The sequence below is a fragment of the Dysidea avara genome, chromosome 6, assembly GCF_963678975.1.
Source record: "Dysidea avara chromosome 6, odDysAvar1.4, whole genome shotgun sequence".
NCBI classification, from domain to species: domain Eukaryota; kingdom Metazoa; phylum Porifera; class Demospongiae; order Dictyoceratida; family Dysideidae; genus Dysidea; species Dysidea avara.
Window position 1 is genome coordinate 17,112,209 of NC_089277.1, and position 20,863 is coordinate 17,133,071.

Here is a 20,863-nt window from a genome sequence, read left to right on the forward strand (position 1 = left end):
TTAATAAGTAAAAAATAATAAAAAAATTCCGTAGCAACTTGTTGAAAATGTTTAGGGTTGATCTGAAGGCTTGTTTGGGTTTAGTTATACCTAACCAATACTGCCTCATTGTCATCAGGGAATAGTGAGGCTGGTTTTTAGGTGATGTTTTTTCATGGGCCCCGCCCACACCTTGTGTGGTCCCTACTATATGGTACAGTGGATCCTCAGTTATCCGAACAGCTCTATTTTTATTGCTAGCCAAAAGTGTTCAGATAAGCGAGATCGTTCAGATAGCTGAAGCTCAATGATTTATATACAGAACTTCGTTTAACTACTCTAAAAGAACCATCATTTACTCTAATAGAATGCACACTGATAACAAAATACTCTAATAGAACAGTCACATTTGGTGTAACCAAGGTGCTCAGATAACTGAGGTTCAGATAAGCAAGGATCCACTGTACTATCGTACTGTATGATAAGGCATGACACATGCATTCTTATGAGCCAAGCCACTATGCAGTTCTTGCGTGCATGATAATTGTCTCAAGTCATTGTCATCACACTTGGTGTCCTTACTGAAAACACACACAAGATGCTACACTGAACTAGCTACTAGTCATAAAACTGCTGGCAATTCAGATGAGTGTAAGTTAAGTAGTCAGAGATTGTGCACTTATCAACCCAGCTGGAGACAGTATAGAAACTTTTCACTAGCCCACTAACTGAAGGAATCCTAATCCTAAAGCGTTGTGGTCAGCTATGTACTGTATATTGTGGTCAGCATGTATGCAATCATACACAGTATGGCACCATATGGTGGTACCCACAAAATGAATCATAAAACAGAAGTCTAGCTTGTATAGAATGAAAGTAAGACTGGAGGTAATAAGCTGAAGTAGAAACAGAGCTCCAGCACATCTCACAGTTTAATAAATTGAAAGAGGGCTGCAAATGAACACATGGTATGCCGTCTGTCTGACTTGCAACTGATCTGTTCCCCATTAGTGGCAAGTATAAGCTATGGATTTATAGAAACTATATAATTTCATTGTTTCACCAGTGTGTTGATGCTGTCTCCAGCTGGTCCATTTCAAAACTGGAATCTATTGCCACTCATTTTCTAAAGAAAAGGCTGAATTTGTCCCAGGAGTGCTACATGTGTCGTACTGTACTACCCTGGGATTTGTTGCCCAAGCATTACCCATGTCTCCAGTGAAGCAAAACTAAGTTTACTAGCTTGTGTCAGTGCTTTCACTGACTTACAGCTTCAGGAACTCGGCCTCCAGTTGTGGCTTGGCAATGTCGCAATGCAAATAGATGATAATGATTATTCCGACTATCCTTCTTAATTCCTCCTGTGTGCAACATCTGATACTCTGCCTGTGGTCAACTCAATGTGATAAGAAGTACTTGCTTTGTGACTCAAACTGTCCTATGACTGCCCATGTTTTAAGTAGCTGCCCTACTGCATTAAACCAGCAATGGTACTGCTGGAATTAACTTTCCCTCTTGACTCTGTTCAGCATGTTCAGGTTGCCCAAGACGGGAAACAGAATAAAGTTGAATATCTTCAGTTGCTGACCACCTTAACATCCCTAATTACTATGAGACAATTTAATATATTAAATTTTGTTCATCCTGAGTTGAGTACATCAAGAAATGTCTAGACAATGCTGCCTCTGCCAGTATATTGGCTTCTGGAAAAATTTTCTTGCAAGGGATTGCAAGTAGTGCAACACTAGTTAGGATACCTTAGTACTTATATTGCATCTTATTATAGAGCAAGCCTTTGTGCACAGGTTACGCTTCCTGGTTTAATTTGATTAACAAAAAATCTATGTATGTGAGTAGAGCTAACTCTTTATAGTACGACCTTTCTCGCATGTAAATGGAATCTGAGGTAGAAAACATGGCCAAGTTTGGGCTGTTCCAGCTTAAAAACAGAAGTGGAAAAATAGGCCATGGACATGGGGAAGGACTCAGTAAGCATGGAGATATAGTTCTATCATGAAAGAGTTGATAACTTTTGCTGTACATGCATCCAAGTACTACAGATAAGAAATGGGGTTACATTAATAAATAATAATTAATGTTTGAGAAAATTACAAGGCCTAAGAACTTGGGGTTTGGATTGCCAGTGAACAAAGGCACAAATGTATAATAATCAGTAGTGTTCGTGCCAGTGATTGAAACGGTACGACAACTCTATTTAATACTGATCAAAACAGATCAGCACGTGATTTACATTCCAATCATTTCCAGTGCATTTTTGGAATAGGTGTTAATCTAGCGTCAAAGCGACCAGCCATCATCCACGTTAGTATTAAGTAGTTTCACTGATCAACGTGTGCTTTAGCTGTTTTGCAGGTGACCGAGTTGGCTTAACACTGCCAGTGTTTTGCCTGCTTGTCAGGTGTTGGGGAGAGGGTGCTTGCAAGATAATGTGGTGGAAGTAAGTCCATTGTATTGTATAGTACTGTATACTCTAATAGAGCAGTCAGTCACTTTATTATTATTACAGTTTTACAGTGGCCAGCACTGAAAGTCTGACAGCAACATGTGCTGTAGCCGATTACCCTAACCTAACAAACAGGAACTAGTCTAGAAACTTAAACATTATTTAACCTACAGTAGCTAACAATAAGGTGAAACAGAAAATGAGACAAAGAAAGGAAAAAACACAGGTGGCCGGATATACTGTAGAATCTTTAAAAAAATTGCCAAAACTCAAATTTAGTCTCACTGCATCACTGTCTCACTGCATCACTGTCTCACTGCCTGACCACACTAGTCACAAAGACAGAGGCCAAATGAAGCAGCGCACGGCCACCACTCTATGCCACAATAACAAACTCACCAGTGGGATGTGCCTTTTGGGGTTCCTACAAGTGTAGGCCCTCTGCGCCTTGTCTTTTCTTTAATATTCAATCAGGCTGCTCGTCTTCTTCATCCAATGAAACTATATTGAGGCATTAATTATTTGTATCAACACTTTCTTCAGCAGCATAGTTAGATGCCACAGAATTACTTCAGAGCTGGATTTCAGAAGAGCTTCAGTTCTGGTACTACTATAAAAGGTATACTAGCTAAATATCTGCGACTTTGCGATTGGGATCCTGTTCGCGATAAGTTCATGACCACACCTATCAAATAAAGATCTAAGTTGACTAATAGCGATAGAGTATGGAGACCACACCTCTTAAACCTCACCTCTTATTGCTCTAGCTAGCTGCACACCCCTTGGCTGACTCGAGATACTCTAATACAACAGTTACGTGTGATATTCTAATAGAACAATAACAAGTTACACTGTAGCTAGCTGTGCTGCAACAAAAAACTAAACAAACTAGTATTTTAAAATATTGTTAATTTAAAAATGAAATAGGGATCTGTGCAATAAAAATAGTGAAACAAGAGATGAATGACTGTAGTTAGTTATATATCCTAATAGAGCAGTCATGGGTTTTTCTATGTCTTAGCAGTTCTATTTAAAGGATTTTACATATTGTGTGCACCATACCTGAGTCACCTGACCCTTAAACCCTCACCTAATAATATCACTATGAACTTATCAACTTATTTATTTCACTTACTAAAAATAACTGCAACAGAGACATCATCAGGAGTCCAAGTGAAATTACAGAAACTAAGATTCCCACTACAATCAAATACATGCACACAAATTTAAAACATCAAGAAAGTGAATGAATACTTTAATACTCAATAGGGTCTCCCTATTAAAGGTTAATAAAAACACTAAAATTCTTTTGGTTAGATTTACAGGATGTACAATACAATTAACAAAATGGTTAGCAAACTGACAGTTTTAATGCTCTGTTTGCTTGGGGAAAAACCCTGGATGCATTAACACTACTTTTGTCATCATACAAAGCCTGTTCACACTACAGATTGCTCTGGGTGGTGTGATTGCTCTGGGTGGTGTAATCCAGATTAATTCTTGACTCGTGTTTATACTACAGAGATGTAGCTCAGTTCAGTCAACAAAGCCTGAACTCACAATCATATTTTCATCAAAGTTGTGATATTTGAGGGTTACTGTTCTGTTGTGGTGTCAGGTTAGTAGCTGTGAGTAAAGTCTTAAAAATTTCGGAGACATTATTGCAACTTTGTGGAGTTGGTGAACCAATTATTCATACATGTACTTGTTAGCTTACAAGTTGTTCTTGAGCCTGCTATTCTATATCATCTAGCTAATACCTTCCTGTCCTTCAATCCAACGAAACAGTTGCCATATTAGTTGTAGGATTCTGTATCCTTATCCCATGTATCTGCATGTATTAAAGGGAAACTTCAACTTTTTTATTGTAAGGTGGAGCAAACCAGATTAGCTGGACTATTATCCCTACAGGTCCATTTTAGAGCAGTTTGATATGATGTGCGTTTACACTTTGCTAGAAATCTTTTTATTTTTCATCTTTATTTATTAAGGCTTTACAGCACAAGTGCTGAATGTCTGTAGGAAACCTGATCCTACAGCCTGTTTTAAAGTTGTTACAGAAAGCGTGTTTGAAAAGGTGGAGAAAGGACAAAAAAATCCATGACTGGACCTAGGCAGCCTCGAATCTGCAGCCATCCGATTAATGCTCGAACGCTTACAGGAGTCTGCCAGGTGGTCAGGATGTTTTCTCCTTGTCAAATTCATGTATATGTATCCAAGGAACTCTAGAGGGTGACTTGTTATCTTAAAGTACCCCATGTGGAACCAAATGGATGTTAGTTTATTTATTAAGGATTTACAGCACAAGTGCTGAAGGTCTGTAGGAATCACTCTGGTTCGAGACAGTTTAAATAGAGTGCTAGTGCAAATGAGCTGATTGACAATAGTGACATACAGTACGTAGGATTCCAACATACAATATAGCATAATAGCCCAGCCTTCATTGGTTGAAATTGGTTGAAATTGCGGATATACAATTTGGATGGTATGAAATTGAGTATTGCTAATGATTTACAAACTGTACAAAGATACTATTACTCATATTACAACCCAGTTACAATCCCATTAAGGGTGTACACACATACATACATACATGATACACACACACACACTACACACACATACAAACACACGTACATACATACATACATGATGCGCGCACACACACACACACACGTGCATACATACACACGTACATACATACATACATGATGCGCGCGCGCACACACACACACATGCACACACACACACACACATACAAAAAACACACGTGCATACATACACACGTACATACATACATACATACATGATGCGCGCGCACGCACACACACACACACACACACACACACACACACACACACACACACACACACACACATGCACACACACACATGCACACACACACACACGCACACACACACTACACACACACACACACGTACATACATACCTACATACATACATGATGCGTGTGCACACACACACACGCACGCACACGCGCACACACACACACACACACACTACACACACACACACACTACACACACGCACACACTACACACACACACACGTACATACATACATACATACATGATGCGCGCACACGCACACACATGCACACACTACACACTACACACACACACTACACACACGCACACACTACACTCGTACATACATACATGATGCGTGTGCACACACACACACGCACGCGCACACACTACACACACTACACACACTACACATACATACTGTAATGTACGTACAATAGTTGTAACACAAGCATGAGGGCTTTGTCTGAAATGTATGCTTGAGGGTGGAGGACATTCATTTGCCTGTTACAGCAAATATGTAACACTTCCCATCCATATCAGGCTGATAGCCTGCACAGGGTGGTCAATCATTGATCAATCACCCAAGCCAATACAACTGCAACCAGTGGATATATTATATATGAATTCCTAAAATTTTCAATTATGGGTCAGCAGCTAGTACGTTCTGGTTACATTTGGTTACAATGAACAAATCCTAGAGATATCACGGAGAATTTTGGTTACGCGAGTTTAATGTTTTAATCAGTACTACTGATTCATTTATGGAATAATTATGGAGTTTACTAAAGGACTCTAAAGGACTAGAAAGGTAAGCTTGCTTGTATAGTGGTTATATCGTGCAGAGTGGTAACTTCGTGATGAGGTTATGGTCTGCATTCAGAAACGTGCGGAAATGATTGATGAATAAGCTATAGCACTAGTTCTCACCTTAGCCCAACGTTTTTCAACTCGTACGATAGCAAGGATAACAAAATTCTCTCCATCTGAGTGGTTGTCATGGCAAAATCTAAGTTGTGCATACTAATCATGTGAGGATTAATCGATCCCACAATCGATTTCAGCCTTAATAATTAATGTCTATATAATTGCTGCCCAGATGTCTACATTCAGATGTAGCCCAGGCTACATTTCATATGTAGCCCGGCTAGCTGGGCTTTACATACAAAATGTAGCCCAGGTGGCTCCTTTTGATCTGAGGTGTGAAAGTGGTACATACATACATCCGTACGTACATACATACATACATACGTACATACATACATACATACATACATACATACATACATACATACATACATATATACATACATACATACATACATACATACATACATACATACATACATACATACATACATATATACATACATACATACATACATACATACATACATACATACATACATACATACATACATACGTGAAGTAGTCTCTAGCTTCCATCATTAAGGCATGACTGACACAGTATCCACAGCCATTACCATACCAATACTTCTTCATTTTAATGGTCTACATCAAAAGGACAATTGTATGTAGAGGTTGTCTTTACTATTGTATGTATTACATCATACAGAATAGGTATCATGAAGGTTTATACTACTGGTAGTGATGCACCGATACCACTTTTTCAGTATCGATCCGATACTGATACATTTGAAGCAGAACTGGCCAATACCGATCCAATAGCGATACTTTGCCACACAGGCATTTCTCACAAGAATAGTTAGTAATTCCAAGCTAGCTAATAAACCAGCTTTACTAAACACAGTTGCTAATCTCATCAACTACAGTTTGCTGGTTTTGTGGCCATCAATCAGAGGATAACAGTGGTGTACGGCTTCAATGAATCTTATTTTGTGGCTTATTACAGTTTCCACTGTACTAATAATGCAGTAACTGGCTTCTTTCAACGAATTCATGGCTTAGACGAGCTCTTGCTTGACTTCATTCGATGCATGATTAACGCTGCCAGGAGCTTATAAGTGCCATCTTGAAAAGTAATTAAATGATGTCATTTACAGTATCGGTTAGTATCAGGCATTTATAGCTTTACAATACAAGTCTGATATCACCAAAACAGGGTTGATTACTGATACCACAGTACGTAACTGCATGCATCATGGACTTTGTCCTCCTTTGTGTCCAGAGTTGGGGCCGTTACTCTAATACTCATTACATGTTACCAAGAGTTCATAATATATATACTAAGGAGAGTATCCTACTCTCATATACCCCAGTAGAAAGGCGTATCGTGAAGTTATGACGTAACACTTCTGAGTTCGCCCGTTTTTCTTTGTATAATTAATGATGTCATTAGTTGAACATGGTATCGATTGAACGGGTGCCTACCAACGTCGCTAGCAACCAAATTAACTCCAGCTCTAAGCGTTTCTCACCCAACTACAATCGTTCCTTCATGGGTTAAGACCGCTTCGTAGGCGTTTCTTACTAGGCCATTCGCGAATATGGCTATCCTGAGCGTCGCAAGTGTGAAACGGCGCTAACGATTCTTGCACTTTTACGGCTTCCTGTACATCACAAACCACAACATCTTGACGTTACGTCATAACTTCATGATACGCCTTTCTACAGGGGTATATGAGAGTAGGATACTCTCCTTAGTATATATATTATGAACTCTTGATGTTACTCATTACTTCTATACCGCTACAGTTACATATTACTCACAGAAAAAAGTAATGAGACTACTGGTTACTTTGAGGGCTGTAACTAGTAATATATTACGTACATATTTGTTACTAGCTACGTATAAAGTAAGTCCAACCTATCTAAATACAACCTACCAGCTTACAACTACAGGCAAAACACGGGTTTCTCTGGTGTGATTCAGCCACAAAAACATACTTTGTTGTTGTTCATGCCTGCAACTCTGTCTATGGCCACAATATGCAACCAATATCATGACGCTGACTACATGTGCCTTAAAAAGAAGTATCATGTTACTTTTGCTACAATTTCTAGATGTACTGATGACCACCAAGGTTTGGGTGGGCACATGATAAACATGACCAGCCTCACTTTTCCCTGATGATGAGGCAGTATTGTAGCCCAAACAAGCCTTCAGATCGACCCAAAATACTTTCAACAGCTGCTATGGAATTTTTTTACAAAAATTATCACATGGAATTTTCTAGTGACTGACTGACTGACTAACTGACTGGGTAACTGACTAACTGATGCCTTCAGACAAGTGTAACTCGATAATGGCTAAGGCTACGGGCTTGATTTTTTCACCATTTGACATCACTTCAGCTGGACACGTGCCTTTTGGCATACCGCAGTACATACAATGTATGTATTCTTTATGCACTTACCAGTGTCCTCCTTTGTGTCCCATTCATCTTTGCTAACAGCGAAAAGTGTCGGATTGGTGGTAGTACGTGATGGCTTCCTTATGTAATGGAAATTGTCAGTAGTTTTCATAGTGGCTACTTTGATTACAGAGGTGCTTTTCAAACAGTTCTTGATTCGTACTGCTGTGGAACGGGTTGATCATAGCTGACAACGAAGCGTAATGACCTCACTTTTCAGACGATAATTGATGGCTGGGGTGCACAGCGCCACTTCTTTCTTTTGATGCTGCATGGGTTCACCATTCTTAATAAATTTATTTTACAAAAAAGTCAACAAACAAGTACACAAAAAAATTGGAATTTTCAACTAGAGTAGGGACCAAAGCACATTGATAAGAAAGCTGGAGTATAGTGCACGACAGTAAAACAACAAGAAGTGCTACTGTGCTCAAAATACCATAATGGAAATGAACAGTAGGGATGTAACACTTCTTATTGTTTTACTGTGATTTAATATTATGCACTATTCCAGCTTGTTTCAGTACTTTTTATCGATGTGTTATGGTCCCTACTCTAGTTGAAAATTCCAATTTTTTGTGTACTTGTGATACACTGTACAATTTAGAAACTTACATACCTGATTAAGTCTTTTGATATTTTCTTGCTCTTTGGCATTGAGCTATATGACACGATATTTATACCATTAAAAGAATCTGGACTCATTATACTCTGTACTGTACATGTTAAACAACAAAAAAACACAAAACAACTTGTGAATGAGTTAGTGAAACATGCACATACACACTGTATCATATTTTAAATATATATACCATATTTATCCACACCAGTTAAATGCTTAACCAATATTTATTTCAAGGGTGAGTCATTTTAGCCATACTGTAGTTAGATCTGTAATAGTTGTCAAAGTCTTCATGGGACAAGCTATACCTTGACTGGTGAGCCTATCTCAGTGTTTTACAACAAATAATTATACTGAGTTTCAAATCCTATTGATTTAGTACTGTTTTGACCATTGATTTTGACTTTGGTTGCAGACTGAACTCCTTGATATGGCATATCTTAGATATACGTACGTATAGCATTACTACATCTACACATCCATCATACCCCAACATAGTGCACTTCAGACATAGGCCCATGCCAGGATACATCATCCCATCTTCCAATGTACAGTGGATCACGGGGATCATATTTACTTAACAAATTGCTAAGTGCTGGAACGTTGACAAACATGTCATCGTCAAAATGGCAGAACCATTGATATCTAAAATAAAATAACAATTTTTGGAACAATCTCATGAAACTGATCAATTACTGGAAACAACGTTCTACAATATACAGGGGTGCACCCTCACTATTCCGATCAACCCAGGGGCAGATTAAGGAGCTGGCAAGGGAGGAGCGCATCCAGGCTAAGTTGTAGGTGGTTGGGGGAGAGCAGATTCTCCTGTGTTTTTGAAGCAGCAAATAATCACCTCTTAGTACTGTCTCACTGCTTATTTATAGTCTTTAAAAAGCTGTTCAAAGGTTAGGTACCTACAACACAATAATTATATTTAGAGGCACTTAGTATGCGCGAAGGTGCTGAGTGACAATTTGACAGCTGCTTTGACTTGTTTTAGATGACGGTTTGCAATAAATGGTAGTGATATACAAGTTATATAAATTGATTATGGCCTGACAAGGTTTAGCATTTCAATCAAAAGAAGCATGGCTCCTCCACAAAGGGGGAGGAGGGGGGGAGGGGAATTTTCCCCAAATGCCCCATCCTGGATCCGCCATTGCAGCCCTATCTTCAAAATTTCAAAAAAATTAGGTTAGTGAACCCCATTACATCTTATCACTACACTTTCAGTGTAATTCAATCACATGACTGCTGCTATACTTACGTACATACGTACATAATAAGAGCATGTATTTGTTCTTTTATGCACTGTATAAAGATTCAAATAAGCATATAAACAATAGAGCTCTGTTATGTATAAACACATACATACACACGAAACAACAAGTGAGGCTTTGGCTACCGCTGGCATGGGCATGCCTGCCCAGTGAACAAGCATTGGGATACCTACAGGTGCGCTACTCAGGTGCTAGGAGCCAACACAGGCAAATCCTCCTGGGGTAGCCGCAGGAGACTGTACCGTGTCTCACAAGTGATGGTAAACACACGCGCACGCACACATACAGATGGAACCAGCACTGGAATATCCATGCACCATTCAAGAACAGATGTGTATTTACTTCCCCAGTTAATACCAGGTACCCATTGAGGTTACAGCTGGGTGGGCTGCTTCCCCAGTTGACACCAGATACCCCAAGGTACCCATTATACAGCTGGGTACACTGGAACAATGTAAGTACAGTTTTTTTGAAGGAAACAGCAGCATCAAACTTGGAACTTTCGATTAGCTCTAGCCACTGGTTACACTGTCTCACATGGTACACACACCACACACACACGCGCGCGCACACACACACACAAACTTCCCTTATTGTTTCTTCCTATAAGTATACTCCGCCATTATTACAACCGACCACATTTACCCAAATTTATTAATTCAGTTGGTGGTGTGCTTAGTACACTACTAGCAGTCCAGCAGCCAGTTGTTTATATTATATGGCATTGCCTCAAATAACAATAACTGATGGCTGTTCATGTCTAAAGTGGCTATTCTATTATAGTATCATTAATGTGGGTAGATGTATGTTCTATTAGAGTAATTCTGTCTGAAAACTTTTGTCTGGCTCTAAGGTGTTATAACGAATCCATTATATAAGCAAGAATACATAAATGTAGAAGAGGGTATAAGGAAGAGGGTATAAGGAGGAGGGTATCCTAATGGAAGAGGTTGTCCTCTTCCATTGTTATGTATGTGAAGTGCACCTTACTTCTCTGTTTCATTCTCGTGTTTCTCTAAATCACTGTAGTAAGCACGATATTCAGCAGTTGTTTTGCAACACAAATCTATCCTAAGCAAGTATACATATTGCATGTATATAGACATACATTCCTGCCTTTAGTACATACACAAAAGCTTCAAACAATACAAGACAGTGGAACCTGACTTACAACCTCTCTAAATCAGCTCATAACAAAGTAAGGAATGTAGGTAGCAATCTACCATTGCAACCACTCACTTACTGAGGCCAAGAAACTTTGGTACAGTCAATTAGCAACCAGTTTATACAGGTTCCACTGGATATTATTATTGCATTACATACGTATGGTATTTTACTGAACAATCTGGAAACTTGCACAAGACTACACCACAGGCTATCAATATATACAGTGTAAGTGATACACTAGTAGAGTTCAGGCCATCCTAACATATCGTATTTATTTGGTTAAATGTCGCAGTGTTTATTACCTTAGTTCCAAAAATTGATGCAGCAACTATTTAAAATCGGCCATCATCCAATGCTCAAAAATGATGTTTAAGCCCTGATTTTTGAAATCGATTGTGGCACCACTCAACTGTGACTACTATTGAAAGTGCTGCATTTAACCAAGTAAATATGGTAGTTCATAAAACATGTGACTGTGACAAATAGGTATTGTACAATTTTATATAATTAGCTCAGCACCACCATAAACAAGTGTGTGCGTGTGTGCGTGTGTGTGTGTGTGTGCATGTGCGTGCGTGCGTGTGTGTGTGACAGACAGACAGAGAGAAAAGAGAGGGGGGAGGAGTTGAAGAGCTTCAAGGAGTAGTACCAAGCACTGCTGAAGGGACACTACTCTAGGATGTCTGGGGGCATGCTATGTGCTAAGTGCGGGTATAACACAAACACGCACAAAACACTTTCTCCATCATATCCTTTTACTTGAATTCTTTAGTCGGCCACGCAGTTTAGTACAGCAGGCTTTTTGACCATGACACCCACCATTCAAGTCACTTGATTGTTTCTGTCAAAAAAAAGTGGCCAATTTGCTCTCTTGAAACATGCATGTATCGCAATGGCGGATCCAGGATGGGGCATTTGGGGCAAATGCCCCCCCCTTCAAGAAATTGCATACAAGATCGAGATACTCTAATAGAGCAGTCAATTACTCTAATAAAGCAGTCACAATGTTCATGAGGCAGTGTAGCTTACCTATGAATAGGATTTTATTAACAGACATGATATATTTGGTAAAGGATAACTAGCTATTATTGTTTTGACCTTTTTTTTTTGGTCTTCAACTATTTTTCAGCAAGGTGCCCCCCCTCTTTCCAAACTCTGGATCCGCCCCTGCATTGCGTAGGTAAACCCTATACAATGTTTTAAAGACATGTCACACTGTAAGTAGGAAAGACAAAACACTTTATGCAAGACAGCTTAGTGTTCAAATGCGGTCTGTAAAAAGGTCTACAGGTAAATCAAGAGAAGTGGCAGCCATACAAAAAGAAAAGGAAGAAAATACATTTGAAAGAAATTTGTCACATGACAAACTCACATTTCATGTGAGGCTGGACAGTCAGATATTAGTAGCCGGTATCCTATACAAGACAATTAATAGTCTGTGGATAAAACTCAGCACTGTACCTTCTTCTTTGATAAATTTAGCATTGTCGTCATTTTCAGATGACGTATAACTATCAGTCACAATTGATAACTACAAACATTGTACACATGAATATTACTACAATACATGAGGTCTTATTATTGAGGTGGAATGTGGTCTCATTAATGAGGTCATAATTCATAAACAGAAATGGTGCCAAGTAGCCACATTTAGAGGCACTCAAAGTACAATACTCTGGAAGAATGCTGCATACTACTACTTCAAATAATTGTTATTCTCACACATTGTATGAATGTACATAATTGTAATAATGATATCATTGGGATATAACTATTTTAAACCCCAGTGCATGGGAGTTTACAGATCTTATAGTAAGTTCCTGTTCGAGTTTCTGTCCCTATGCTATACACTTTAAGTATTAATGTGACACATAGCAATACCTCTTGCCATACAAACAAACCGCATGCAGGTATTTAAACATTATTATTTATTTTAAATGTGACCTTTATGATCCTTTAAGCAGGTCTAGGTTTAGATGCAAGCAGGATTAGTGAAATAGTTGTGCCAGGTCAAACAATTGCACACACAGTTCCTCGGTGTAAACTTTGGTATCTGCATGGTGCCAGTAATATCATTTTTCAGATTCACAGTAGTACATGTACCTGCCTAATCATGCAAGTTGCTTATTTTCTACAGCAGTAATGAACAAAGTGTCATACAGATTAAGTGTGAAGAGGCTTTAACCTACACACTGGACAAACACACAGATGGACAAATACTGTACATCGGTAATTTGCCTGCCCTACCACAAAAGTGCTATAAGAGTCCCATGATATAAGGCAGTCTATGTGCCAGTGCTGAAAAACTGTAAGCAAAAGAGTTTGTGGATAAAAAATTGCATGGAACAGATAGAACAAAACGGTGCATCAAAAAGGTCCCAAAAGTGAAAAAAAAGAAAGCCTGGGATTGAACCAGGGAGGGAGCTATGGTCCCTATACTCAAATTTAAAAATTCCAACTTTTTTATTGTGTGTACTTGTATATACAGTGTATATATTATAGATATGTGATAGTTATACAACAAGCACAAGTGCTTTGCCTGATATATATGCACTTTCCGAGGGCTGCAGCAGTCAGAAATCATCATATTTCTGTTATGTTTTTATGCTTCTTCTCATATATAGGAAACCAAGTAAGCTGCGATTGCAGGCTTGAATTCTGCCACACAAAATGTAATTGTGGGATGGAATTTTTAATGCGCCAACAGTAGTTTTAATGGCTATTATTGCAATACAGTAATTAACTAACACATTATATACATAACAGCAGACTTAGGTCATATTTGCTTTTCGTAAATTTCTGTATTTTTGGTCTTGAATGTTTTCTGCTGTTATATGTAATAGTTATACCACGGGCATGAGTGCTTTGCCTGATATATACACACAAGCACAAGGGCCGCAGGCCTGAGTGCAAGTGCGTATATACAGGCAAAGCACGAGTGCCCATGGTATAACTAATATGTTCTACTTTAGCATACAGACTTACCTAGTTGGCAAAATCTTTAGTTGTTATACCGTTCTATTATATAGGGAACCAAGTAAGCTGTGATTGTGAGATTGACTTTGCCAAACAAGCTATGAATGTGGGATTCTATTTTAATACACCAAACAGTAGTTTGCTTTACTTTTTGCTAATAGTAATTTTAAATACTACATTTACAAAGTAAAAAAAAACAAACTACTGTTGATGTATTAAAATTCAATCCCACAATCACAGCTTACTTGATTCCCCATATAACAGGAGAGATAACAGTATAACATCAAAGAAATCTAATAATTTCTGGAAATAGTGTGCACTCCTATTAGGTGTGCATACCAGTGCATATAACTCGTTAAGGCAGTGTGTAATGAGATACGCACTAGAACATTTTGAGTCAGTGCAATACACGATATATGTGCACTGGCTTTCCTTTGATCTGAGGTGTGAAAGTGGTCCATAAGTGCATCTCCACTCTGATTTTTACATGCATTTGAACCACAATCACTTAAAGCATGCAATCAATATACTTGCAGGTCCCTATAGCGGGATAGCATCTCAAGAGAGATTTGACTGACAGCCACAGAAAGCGTACTGCATAACCGTACTAGCTATCAAGTGCATGCTCCCAGGGGGACAAAACGGAAGCTATAGGAATGCTATTGGCCATGGAATGATATTGACTGAACAGGCAGTCACCTCCATCCATCTTCACTGTTTAATAGTGTGGAGTTCTGGAAGCCGGGCTGCCAGAGCCTCTTCAGTAAAATAGAATTGTAGTCAGACTAAGTCAGTGCCATGACACAAAAATAATATTATATTTCCAACCAGCTATGCACAACGGCATAGTTGAAAATGTAAGGCTAACTAAACGCAAGTAGTTAACCACATGGTTTAAAGTGTGTGCTTTATTTTAGTTGATTGTGATCAGCTATAGTACTCACCATCAGCTACAATAAAAACACACTTAAAACCAGGCGGTAACTACATGCACTGAGGGTAGTGCACGTGTGGCCATAATCGTACCACTTTCCACTGGAAATTCAGTTGAGTTGACTACTCTCTGTGAGCAGTACCCTATCTTAAAATTAAAGATAAACTCAGTAGCTATAGCCGTTCACTATACAGCACGTGTAGCTAGCTAGTAGTGCTGTGAACCTGCAGAGTTTACTAAAACCAGTTATTGGAAGGTGAATAATTGGATATTGACCAGTTATTGTCTGATTGTAAATTAGCAGACACTATGGCACTAAACATACCTTTTGGAAGCCTTAGGGTGGTACCAAAGTGACCATCGACATCCTGCCTTACAATAACAGCTATTACAAGCACATATTTACACATGCTTTGAGGTTATGTTGTGATGTTAACACTTGTCAGCAGGAGTAATTTATGGTTTACCAAGTGGGTGGGCAAAACTGGTTAAAAGGCTTCTTAGCCAATAATTGGCTTGACCTAGACAATACTGGTTAATAACTGGTTTTTCCATACTGGTTCACAACACTACTAGCTAGCTATGTGCTGCATGGTTGTATTACTGTATATGCATCATTATTGCGAGGATTACTGTGCATTCACAAGTACCTTTAGCATACTAAGTGAATCCAACAGTTTATGCTTTGATCAAGTGAAGATAGATTGTCCAATCGTTCATGTCATTGTGTGAGCTCCTTTCTGACATCAACAACAAACATTCCTACCATGCCAACATTATCTCACGTGAAATTGTGGTGTTAACTGATATTTGAATCTGATGATTGGAGTGAATGAGTTTGAGGATAAGTATAACAGTGGAAATGTTGAAGATCTTGCTGCAGACAGAATAACATCATTGGAACGCCGGACTTGAGGGACTGACCGCCACAGAAACAGCACCACATAATATATCCGGTTTGAGCAACTACAGCGTTATTGTTTTCCTGGGGAGATGAAGTGGAACTAAGAATAATCCAGCGCTTTGAGTGAAGGTAATGAGAATGTTAAGCGAACCTAAAGTGTGCCATGTTTTCTTGACAGTTGTTTAACAATGGAACTGTTTGCTGTAGCTATGATATAATACGTAACAAGTATTTGGTAAGTTTTCGTATTCCAGCCAGCAAACCTGTGGTACTACATGGAGGGCTTCCTTTAGGTCAGAAACGTAATAAGTGCTTGTGAATATGTGGGAGACATACCCAATGGCTTCCCACTAAAATTCCTGTGAAAAGTCCCAAAAGCTAGCTGGTCACTGAAAGGCTCTTAAAATATATTTCTATTTTACTAAACTATATGATGTGTGCTACAGGGTGTACATTTTAGAACAATTTGAAGGCTGCATCCTCACCAAGTCCCTTTCTACACTCAAACTGGACAGAGTCCTTAAAGAAACTGGGAGTGGTTGTGGTGACTACAGACTAACAAGTACTCAGGCTGATGACTACCAAGAAAAGTCAAAGGTTTGTATTTCAATTAAGCATAGCATACTTCATTGGGGGGCAAGCAACTATGTCCTATGGCTTCCATGAATAAAATTATGCATTGTATATGAAGCTGTAAAACCAACATAGACTCCACCTGATAAATAAAACATGTTTTAGTTGAGACATTGAACTTCTGTTTAGTGCAAATCTGAGTGAAATCCTTTGAAGTATGTACAAATTATGGCGTGGCTACAAAACACTGTAATTTTAGCACTAAAATTGACTCTCCTCCTACAGCTAATTGTGAAACTCCCCAAAAATTCTTGTAGTGGCTTGTAATAACAGTATCTTTAAAAGTATGGAAACAGATTTTTAGAAATGACTACTATGGCTTCAAAAGAAGAGATTACTGTTTTTCATAGAAAATTTAGAGAGTTCAATAGCTAATTTGATAAAGTACTTCAAAAAATTACTTCCATACTTTTGTTACTTCCATACTTAGGTAGCAGATGACAAAGTTTAAGCGTAGAACTAAAACTGTGAGACTAGATCCAAAATTTGTAGAATTCTCATTCTTTAGGTAAAATACTAAACTGAGTCAGTACTTCTAACTGGAGATGGTGATTTTTAATTACCACAAACACATCTGATACAAAAGGGGATGGAAAGCAAGCACAGATCAATGAAAACCAAGATTTTGCATGTGAAGCCATATGAATTAGTAGCGTGCCCCCTTAAATAATTTTTTAGATGCAGTCCATGTATGATAGGACTAGTTCATGCATTGCATGGAATGAGATGAGGTTGATGTACATACTGCAAATGTTTGATCCACAACTACTGCCACATTATTCTTCAATCAATACTCGCCCACCACAGAAGGTTCATACATCTTTGGACCACGATATCATTTCCTCTATGGTAACATATGCCTGTAGCTTATTAATAACAAATTATTGATTTCTTTTTGCAGCTTTCATCCAAAATATTTACCAAACTGCAGCATTATAATCATCCTAGAGGCTGCCAGTATCAACTAGGAGATACCTGAAGAAAGAGAACTTGGCTGACACAAACTATATGCATTAGGTTTGACCACAGTGACACAGATGCATTGCATTTCACAGTACACATGTACTGCTTTTTTTGCTTATGGTACAGATTTAATTGTAGCTACAATGAATTTTTAAATACTATTATTCTGAGGGTATGTGCAAAAGATGCCAAAGGGGGAAATGGGATACCAGTATGGTGTTTACTAAACAAGGTGTGCATGTGACCTCTGTTGTGGGTACTTATACTAAGTTATAGTACATTTACACTAGGTGCGTAGCACGGCACGGTATGGTGCGGCATGGCACTAGCACAAGAATCAGCTACGTTTACACTATTGAAATTTTAAGCATGGAAGTGATAGAATTAAGACCACGTGATCTCACGTGACACATATCTATAAGGAACTGACGTGATGACTGAGGACGATGGATCCTGCTCGTGAACTGCAGTGGCTTTTTGGCAACCGAAGTTTAGCGGCACCACAGATTGTCAAGTCGCGACGATTGTCACTATAAGAAGAGAGCTGATTTACAACGAAGAATTTAAATGTTCAAGCGTAACGCTTCACGGAGAAGTTTATTTCTTACGTCGCTTGCTGTGGGAATGCTAGCAACTACAGTGCCTCGCCCAAGAGTGCAGTGGACTTACGAAAGGTAGCTCATGCTCATGCACATTAGTAATGTTTATGTAAGTGATTCTTGTAGTTTTTTGGTTATATAAATTAACTGTAATTTAATTTTTTACCTTGTGAATTGTTGTAACCTCCCTGAACAGATCAGTTTATAGCTAACTGTACTTTACACAATTTCAAAAAGTATATAAATTAAAAATTATAGTTTATCATAAAACAATTCCAAAGATTGGGATTCTATATTGTTTATTAAGGCCACACCAAGTCAAACCTTAGTTTCTGGTCACCCGCCCGCATGGTAAACCTGGAACCCTAGTTTATGAGGACTATTATTAATATTACAGGTGCTTAAGTGCATGTGACCCAGCAAGACACTTATTTTTTACTGCAAAAGATCGAGATACTCTAATAGAGCAGTCAGGGATTCCAATAGAGCAGTCACACTACTCTTAACTCTAATATTAGGTATATATGCCACACTAATAAAATGTTTCTAACTGTAGCTAGTTTTTGTCCTTGATTATATAGCTTTTATTATTATTATTATTATTATTGTTTACTGAGCAGTCAGCCCTGCTGGTGTGCTCAGGAATCACAGCTGTTCAGATTATAACTGTTACTAATGCTTCTGTAACCAAAGTAATTTCAGTAGCATTAACTACTAGCCCATGCAGATGGGCCATAGCTTTAACTTTATAATTCAAATGTAGTCCTCTAATGATTAGTCTATAGTAACTTCAAATTCCTTATCACTGAACACTACAGGGGTATGGAAAGCCGGCAACATTCGGTGAGCTTAATTAAACTTAAACTTTTCCATAACTAAAATTAGATTGGCAAGTAGAAACCCTTATAGTTTAAACATTCCCAGATGATCACTAAAAAACACTAGTCTGGAGCACTCAATGACTCAAAACTTTGACAGTTACTTTTCTCAAGGTTTACTGAATAGAAGGCTGGAAACGCATAGCTAGTGGGCTAAGACTTCACATTTGAATGAAGAATTTCTGATGTGAAAATAGAAGTTAAATTTCATTTTGGATCATGATCATAACAACTTAGCTATAAGTCATAGTAATACTTTCCTGACATAGCTAATGAGACATTTATTTCACTTGGATTGCATAAGTAGCTACATGAGCAAAACATTTCCTATAGTATATTCTAAATAAATAAATAAATATACTTAAATGCTATACATCAGTGTATAGCTAGCCATGATCCATCAACAACTTTTCTAGTGCATTTTTTGCCAAAGCACAACTACTTATATTGTTGGTTAAGTTTGACTAAAAACAAAATCAACATGAATTTGCTAAATTGAGCAAATAATAATACCATACAGTATATTGTCACAGTAGAATCTATAGTCCTGAAGTCCTGATCATCCGCCCGCCCGCATCCATTTGTAGGCTTGGGAGTGACCAGAAACTAAGGTATGACTTGGAGTGGCCTAATCAAAGTTTGAATAAACATTTGATTCTTGTTGCATTAAACAGGTCATCCAACTGATTGTCGTGAGGATCTTTACTCCTGTGGATTGGATGGAAAATTTTAGAGTTAGTCGGGAAACTTTTCACTATTTATGTCAGAAGCTCGGGTCAGTCATCAGCCGTTAAAGCACCAAACTTCGTAATGCTATATCTGTAAATAAAAGGATAGCAATTACTCTGTGGTGTCTGGCTACATGCTCTAAATATAGAACAATTGCTCATTTATTTGGGATTGCAGGTGGTACTGTGTGTATGATAGTACATGATACTTGCAAAGCTATCATTTCAACACTACAGAAAACCTTCATCAAATTTCCAAGTGGTGAAGAAGAGCTTAAAACAGCTGCAGATGGTTTCAAATCAAAGTTGGGAATGGTTCAGTGTGTAGGATCCATAGATAGGTATCATATACCCATAGCACCTCCTGCTCTCAACCATACGGATTATTATAACAGAAAAGGATGGTACTCCGTTGTTCTTCAGGCTGTTGTTGATTCTAACTACTTGTTCCGTGATGTGTGTGTTGGTTGGCCAGGCAGTGTACACAACGCTAGAATGTTTGCTAACTCTGGCATATACAAAAAGTTAACAAATGAAAAAATTCTTGACTGTAATTATGTTCGAATACAA

The 20,863-nt window shown here is 38.3% G+C and overlaps 1 protein-coding gene and 1 long non-coding RNA gene across 5 annotated transcripts in view; one reads left to right on the forward strand and one right to left on the reverse strand.

The window, feature by feature from the left end:
* Positions 1-20,863, reverse strand: part of LOC136257363 (beta-1,3-N-acetylglucosaminyltransferase lunatic fringe-like) — a 29,411-nt gene that overhangs the window by 6,318 nt on the left and 2,230 nt on the right. For 2 of the 4 annotated variants that reach the window (XM_066050534.1, XM_066050533.1), the window contains 7 exons: positions 13,140-13,209; positions 13,051-13,093; positions 11,502-11,582; positions 9,717-9,873; positions 9,226-9,267; positions 6,695-6,783; positions 3,579-3,643 (listed from right to left, as the gene is read on the reverse strand). In XM_066050534.1, the coding sequence (XP_065906606.1) occupies positions 3,579-3,643; positions 6,695-6,783; positions 9,226-9,267; positions 9,717-9,873; positions 11,502-11,582; positions 13,051-13,093; positions 13,140-13,209 (547 nt within the window). Of the gene's footprint in view, positions 1-3,578; positions 3,644-6,690; positions 6,784-9,225; positions 9,268-9,716; positions 9,874-11,501; positions 11,583-13,050; positions 13,094-13,139; positions 13,210-16,238; positions 17,390-20,863 lie in introns of those variants that run through there. The other 2 variants (XM_066050535.1, XR_010701928.1) reach the window with 2 other exon arrangements.
* Positions 16,868-18,272, forward strand: LOC136257364 (uncharacterized). The gene is made up of 3 exons (XR_010701929.1): positions 16,868-17,089; positions 17,824-17,974; positions 18,027-18,272. It is a non-coding gene; the product is annotated as an uncharacterized lncRNA (long non-coding RNA).